Genomic DNA, 7,494 nt, shown 5'->3' with positions numbered 1-7,494 from the left:
GGCTCCACCACCAGCCCCTGGGAGGTGCCTGGGCCGTGGGTAACCCAGTGCCCGCCCTGGGGGCGGGACACACCGCAGGCGGCACACGATACGACAGGATGCGCACCCGCAGGAGGGACACAGGACCCCAGGTCTCAGGGCTCAGGCACGAAACCAAAGGTCGAGTTTTCTCCGACCAGAACCACCCGTCCTGTGTCTATTATTATTATTACCTTCACCTGAGGACATTTTTTCCAATGACTTTCTTATTACTTATTTTTATTTAAAACATAATATTTTTATTGATTTCAGAGAGGAAGGGAGAGAGAGAAACACCCATGATGAGAAAGAATCACGGATCGGCTGCCCAGAGAGCATCATGGACCAGCTGCCTCCTGCACGCCCCCCCCCACCCCCCGTGGGGATGGAGCCCACAACCCGGGCCGGGAATCGAACCCTGACTTCCTGGTTTCTGGGTCGACGCTCAACCACTGAGCCATGCGGCCGGGCTGGCGTTTTGCTTTTTAAAAGAGGGATGAATGCACGAGCAGATGCTTGAGTCAGTTCTGACAGTTCACGTCTAGGAACGAAGAAGGGCCTGGGATCCCATCTCTGCCCAGGGAGACAATCTTTCCGAGTGGGAGAGAACGCTTCCCTGGACAGACAGACACGGACACGCGGCCCACGGACGTGCCCTGCGAGGGAGGTTAGCGGCGTGTGACGAAGACAGAGACGCCCCTCACGCCCCGAAATGCAAAGGGGGAAACCACGGAGGTACGCAGGCAACTGCTCTTTCCTTGTTTCCGGTCGCTAGAGGGTCACTGATTATCTGAAGCCAAACTACCAGAGCCGTGCGGTGGCTTCATGGCATCGTAAAGGGATGCGTGGTGCCCGAGGCAGACGCCACGGATTGCAGGCACAGGGGCCAGACCTCCAGTTAAAGGGACATGCACCTCAGGAGTCAGCAGTGGAGATTAAAAGGGCATAACTTCTACCCCCAAATCCTAATGAAGGAAGAAAAAGAGAATATAAGAAATAAAGACAGCCCGGCCGGCGGGGCTCAGTGGTTGAGCGTCCACCTATGAACCAGGAGGTCAGGGTTCGATTCCCGGTTGGGGCACAGGCCCGGGTTGGGGGCTTCATCCCTATTAGGGGACGTGCAGGAGGCAGCCGGTCCACGATTCTCTCTCATCATTGATGTTTCTATCTCTCCCTCCCTCTTTCTTCTTCTCTGAAATGAATAAAACTATATTTAAAAAATAAATGGGGACCCGGATCAGGACGTGGACAAGCTTGGGTCCACACACCTGCCCCCAGGTGGCACCCCCAGCCCCACCCCCGCCCAGAGCCTCCCTCCAGGCAGCACCTGTAGTCCAGGAAGGCGCAGTACAGGAACACGCGGTTCGTCTCATTGGTGGCCTCGCGGTACTGCCTGCTCGTCTGAAATGAGAGAATGAGGCGCCTCGTGAGGCCGGTTCCCAACGCTGAGGCCAGAGCCACACCCCAAGCTGCGAGGCCGCGGGGCTGGGGACTCGCAAAGCCACCGACTGTCCCTCTCTCGGGTCAGAGGGCCCAGGGCTCCAGCCTCAGGGCCTTTGCACGCGCTGGGCCCCCCTCTGAACCCTCTTTCCCAGACAACCTGGCTTCCTGCAGGTCTCCGTCCCTCCGAGAGACCCCCCGCGCAGAGCTGTGCCCCTGCACCCCACGCTCCCCGTGATTCACGTCTCCTGTCCGGCGAGGACACACGTGGATTTGAGACCCTGTCTCCCCCGACCCCCCCAGGCTGGAAGAGGCTTTCCCCTCCGTCTGCCCTGTCCCGCTGTGAGCTCAGACACGGGAGCCCTGCTCTGCAGCCACACAGTCCACAGAAGGTCACCAGCGGGGGAGCCCGGCCGGCGGGGCTCAGTGGTTGAGCGTCGACTATGAACCAGGAGGTCAGAATTCGATTTCCAGTCGGGGCACAGGCCCGGGTTGTGGGCTCGATCCCCAGTGAGGGGCGTGCAGGAGGCAGCTGGTCAGGGATTCTCTCTCCAAATTGGCTAGAGGCCTGGTGCACGGATTTGTGCACCCGTGGGGTCCCTCGGCCTGGTCTGTGCCCTCTCGCCATCCGGGACCCCTCGGGGAATGTCGGAGAGCCGGTTTCGGCCCCACCCCGCAGGCCAGGCCGAGGGACCCACCAGTGCACGCCAGGCCTCTAGTCTGCATGTCAAATCTCTGGTTAATCTCTTTCCGTCCTCCTCCTCCCCCTTCCCCCTGAGATGCATCAGTCTGTTCCACGTTTCCACGCCTGTGGGTTGAGCGTCTGCCCCCTGGTGGTCAGTGTGCGTCATAGCTACCGAACCGTCAAACGGTTGGACTCTTAGCATCTCAGCTTTTTATATACAGAGATGTTCCTATCTCTCTCTCCCGCTCTCCCTTCCTCTCTGAAATCAATAAAAACATGTTTAAGGGGAAAAAGTCACCAGCAGGGGAAACTGAGGCACAAGAAAACCCACAAAGTCGAAGCTCCAAGTGGGAACCTGGCGGGGACCCATGGCCTGCGGCGTCTCACGGCTGTCACAGCAGGTGTGTGTGTGTACACGTGTGTGTGTACACGTGTGTGTGTGTGTGTGTACACGCGTGTGTGTGCTGCTCAGAGCCGTGAAAGGAATGTCAACGCCGCAGCCCGGCCTGGAGGAACCGGCACCAACTCCCGCTGGAGGGAGGGAGGGAGGCACCGAGAGCTCCGGGCCCTGCCCTCCCCGTGACCTCTCGACCTCTGGCGGAGGCTCACGTCCCCACCCTCCACAGAGGCTTTAAAATCCATCCGACCCGACCGCCCGGCTGTGTGTGGTCAGCGGGCGGAGGGCGGTGGCTCCTGGGGCGAGGCCGCGGTCACACCCCGGCCGTGGGAACGAGATGCTGTCTGTGCTGGAGTTTGCAACCGAAGGGAACGCAGGCTGGCCCGGCTCCTGGGAGGCCCAGAAGGTGCTGGGGGCACGATCGGCTGTTAGAATTCGGGGTGTGGTGTTGCAGGACGAGGGAGCACCTGGTCACCCCCACTTTCCTGGAGAAACTGGGAGGGAGGTGAGGCCGTTCCCGCTAGTGGCCACCCCATGGCCAGGAACCAGGAATGGGGTGGCCTCATCGGGGTGAGGGGGGGTGACAGTCACCTTGGACCCCGAGTCCTGGAGCCGAGGGGCCCTGTGCAGCCCTGGGGACGACAGTGAGGGCTCCCTCCACACAGGGCCCCCCGACACAGGGCTCCTCAACACAGGGCCCCCCTAACACAGGGCCCCTGACACAGGGCTCCCTCCACACAGGGTCCCCCAACACAGGGTCCCCCCCGACTACACCAGACATCCTCCCTTGACGTGTGTCTGAATGTCTCCACCTGGGACCAGGCCTGACCCATCCTCCCCCCCCCCTCCGTTCCAGTCCCGTGGTCCCAAGTCCCTAGTCCTGAGGCCCCGGGAACTCGGGGAGCTCCAGTGTCAGCGTGGGAATCGGGGACCCTCCGGGGGAATTAAACTCCACACTGTGGTCCTCAAGGTCCCCACACCCTCCTCCCTGGGGGCCAGGAGCCGGGGAGGCTGCAGAGCCTGTGGCACCTGCCTCGCGCCCACGGCTGGCGCTGATGCGTCCCCGCCCGCAGGTGAGGGGAACACGAAGGGGAAATCGCAGGGGAAATCGCTTACGGGCTCGGAGGGAAAACACAGAAAGGAAAATCGGGCGATTCTGCGGGACCTGGGGTCGGTCTGCCGCTCAGAGCTGAGCAGCGTCCCCGTGTCCCCACGTCCCCCGTGTCCCCGCGTCCCCGCGTCCAGGCCGGTGACACAGAGACAGGAAAATGTCCCCGCCTGGGCCCGAGCCACAGGCAGAGCCAGCAAACCCACCTCTGAGTCTAGCCAAGCCCCAAATGGGAGGAAACGATACGATTCTCACAGCGCAAACCACGGAGCAGAGCCCCCGGGACACGCGCCGGCCGGCGGGTTTGCAGGTGAATCCCGGCATTTCCACCCCAGCCGCCCGGCCGCGTCCGAATGTCCCGGAGCCGGATACTTGCATTTCCATGTAGATGAGGGGTGGGGTGAAAAGGTTATAAAACTCTGATCTATTCTACAGCCCATTCCGGGGCTGCCGGCAATAACACATCGGATCTGTGGTCTCCAGCTGCTCACCAACCACATGAAACATAATGACCTTTTCCCGGGAAGGCGAGCGATTTCGCACAGAAAGAAGTGGGGATTCGAAACCCCACGTGCACGTTCTGGAACCGTCTAAGGAGAGGCGTGTGTGGGGCCCGGGACCCTCGCTGGTGTGGGCGGGGCACCATTTCTGTTCATCTCATTCCACCTCCACCCCATGCCACTGTTGGCTACTCTCCACATTCATCAGTAAACTGGTTTAGCCCCAATTTCTCCAGGCCTGAGACACCCAGATGCAAAAAAATCCCATTTAACCCTCCGTTCCAGTCCCGTGGTCCCAAGTCCCTAGTCCTGAGGCCCCGGGAACTCGGGGAGCTCCAGTGTCAGCGTGGGAATCGGGGACCCTCCGGGGGAATTAAACTCCACACTGTGGTCCTCAAGGTCCCCACACCCTCCTCCCTGGGGGCCAGGAGCCCGGGAGGCTGCAGAGCCTGTGGCACCTGCCTCGCACCCACGGCTGGCGCTGATGCGTCCCTGCCTGGAGGTGAGGGGAACACGCAGGGGAACACGCAGGGGAAATCGCTTACGGGCTCCGAGGGAAAACGCAGAAAGCAAAACCGGGCGATTCCGCAGGACCTGGGGTCGGTCTGCCGCTCGGAGCTGAGCAGCATCCCCGCGTCCCCCGCGTCCCCGCGTCCCCCGCGTCCAGGCCGGTGACACGGAGACAGGAAAACGTCCCCGCACCAGAATCGAACCCGGGACCCTTCCGTCTGCAGGCCGCAGCTCTATCCGCTGAGCCACACCAGCCAGGGCCGAATCCCTCCTTTCTTTGAAGGTAGCAGAGCCCGCTGGGAGCCCTGACATTCTCTTCCTGCGCATTAAAGACTCCTTTTCGAAAGGGTGAAGCCATGACCCTCAGACCTAACCGAGCGAGGATCAAAGACGTGTCTGAGCTCCTTAACCGGCGAGCAGCGCGGCTGTGACTGACACACCAGGGGAAGCGCTCAGAGCCCTGCGCAGGCGGGGGCCTCGGGGACGCGGGAGCACGTCCGCCCGGAGGAGGAGACGCCGGCCCCACAGGTGACACCCACAGGGAGAGGCTCATCGCTGGCTCGGTCGGTCTCTGGTCTCCGGTCTCCCTGGGCAACGTTTCCATTTCGACGTGAGCAGCCAGACAACTGGGGAGAGCGGGGGCGGGAGGCTGCCTCCCTCCCGACCTTGACGGAGAGACAACGACGTCTTTTTGTCGCTGCTGCTCATCCTCACCCGGGGGTATTTTTCCATGGGTTTTTAGGGACCAGGGAAGAGAGAGGGAGACACAGGGAGACACATCCATGTGAGAGAGACACATCCACTGGTTGCCTCCTGCAGGCGCCCTGACCAGGGCCCGGGCTGGGGAGGAGCCTGCAACCCAGGTACGTGCCCTTGACCGGAATCCAATCCCTTCGGTCCGCAGGCCGACGCTCTATCCACTGAGCCACACTGGCCAGGGCTAGACAATGGTTTCTTAAGTGCACAGCCCTCGACCTCTGCTGGGCGCCCGTCACTCCGCGGCCCTGGCCTCTGGGCGCGTCCCCCGGTGAACCGGGCGGGATGAAGCAGCTGCGAGCAGAGGAGGGGCTCCAGGAAGGAAAAGGCAACATCCTCGCAGGCAACGGCCAACGTGGGAGCAGAGCCCGGCCGGCTGCTCAGTGGTGAGCGTTGACCTAGGAACCAGGAGGTCAGGGTTCGATTCCCGGTCAGGGCACAGGCCCGGGTTGCGGGCTCCATCCTCAGTGGGGGGCGTGCAGGAGGCAGCCGGTCCACGATTCTCTCTCCTCATGGATGTTCCTATCCCTCTCTCTCCCTCTCCCTTCCTCTCTGAAACCAATAAAAATATATTTTAAGAAAAAGTTTTCATTTCAGACCATTCTTTGTGGTTACTTGAGGTCTCTGAGTTTGCAAGGCTGCCATGCAGGCTTCCCCTGAGTTAGCCAGGTTAGTATGTGGCCCCTTTTCGACCATACAGAATATACATTTAATATATAGGGGTGGGCAAAAGTAGCTTGAATTACCAGCCATCAATGCCTAAAATATAAATCATAAGTAAAGATATGAAATAATAATAATAAGAAAAATACAAACAATACAAATAAATAATCCTATCTAATAAAGAGGGAATATGCTAATTGACTCTCATGCCCTCAAAGATGGGGGTGCCCACGACGAGAACGAAGGGGCCGCATCTGGACATGCGTGCTCGCTTCACGCCCTGATGATGACGCGTCGCCTGGTGTGTGACGGGGGGGGGGCTTGTCCCTCCAGCCTGAGCCAGGTGGCCGGGCAGCACCCCGGTTTAAGCAGGAGGTCCCCTGGAAGGCACCCCACTCTGGGCCAGGAGAACCGGGTGCCTCGACCTTGGCCCCCAGGCCCCGTCCATGAGGGCGAGAGACCCACGTGCGTGTCCGCCTCTCTCCCCAGCTCCCGCCCACTCGCCCCCTGCACCGCACACCGGTTTGCCCTCGGACGGACGGACGGACGGACGAATGCTTCCCACGGGACAAAGCATTTCAACTCAAACAGAGCTTCCCACACGTCCTCAGAAATGTGAGCGCAACCTTCAAAGGAGACCCCACGACCCCGGGGCCTCCATGGCGGCTTCTGGAGTGATGAACACCCCTCCTTCCCGCAGGCCCGGCCTCCCGCCCGCAGGCCCGAAACTCTCTGCTTCAAAAATAACCCGGCAGCCGCCCGGCCTGGCTGCGCTTCAACCGCCTTCCCCTGGTCTCCTCTCCAAGATGCACCTTCCTGACTCCCCCGTGGCGGCCGAGCCCCGCGTCCAGCTGTGGCGGGAGCTGGAGTGTTTGGGGGAGACGGGCCTCCCCGCCGGGCGCTCACCCTGGGGGACGCTCCTGTGACAGGAAAGGGTCAAGGCCCCGCCAGCGTGGCTCAGTGGTTGAGCATCCACCTAGGGACCAGGAGGTCAGGGCACAGGCCTGGGTTGCAGGCTCGCTCCCTCTCCCTTCCTCTCTGACATCAATTTAAAAAAAAATTTTTTTTAAAGAAAGAACTGCAAGCAACAAAAACAAGAGCAGAATCAAGCAGAGGCTGAGCGGGGACGTCAGCGCCGCAGCCCCTTTGGCGACAACATAAATTGCTACAACCTCTGCAGGGCAGCTCCGCGCCACACTGGCCAGGGCTAGACAATGGTTTCTTAAGTGCACAGCCCTCGACCTCTGCTGGGCGCCCGTCACTCCGCGGCCCTGGCCTCTGGGCGCGTCCCCCGGTGAACCGGGCGGGATGAAGCAGCTGCGAGCAGAGGAGGGGCTCCAGGAAGGAAAAGGCAACATCCTCGCAGGCAACGGCCAACGTGGGAGCAGAGCCCGGCCGGCTGCTCAGTGGTGAGCGT

General features: G+C 61.1%; 1 protein-coding gene across 1 annotated transcript in view; it reads right to left on the bottom strand.

Moving 5' to 3' along the window:
* The window catches only part of ADGRD1 (adhesion G protein-coupled receptor D1), a gene marked incomplete at its 5' end in the record, with an annotated part of 49,489 nt that overhangs the window by 21,700 nt on the left and 20,295 nt on the right, over positions 1-7,494 (bottom strand). The window contains one exon of the mRNA XM_014545347.1: positions 1,329-1,419. Within this exon, the coding sequence (XP_014400833.1) occupies positions 1,329-1,419 (91 nt within the window). The remainder of the gene's footprint in view (positions 1-1,328; positions 1,420-7,494) is intronic.

The sequence above is a fragment of the Myotis brandtii genome, unplaced genomic scaffold (genome assembly GCF_000412655.1).
Source record: "Myotis brandtii unplaced genomic scaffold, ASM41265v1 scaffold403, whole genome shotgun sequence".
In the NCBI taxonomy this organism is placed as follows: domain Eukaryota; kingdom Metazoa; phylum Chordata; class Mammalia; order Chiroptera; family Vespertilionidae; genus Myotis; species Myotis brandtii.
Note: the sequence above shows the minus strand (reverse complement) of the source record. Positions and strands in the feature narration are given on the sequence as shown.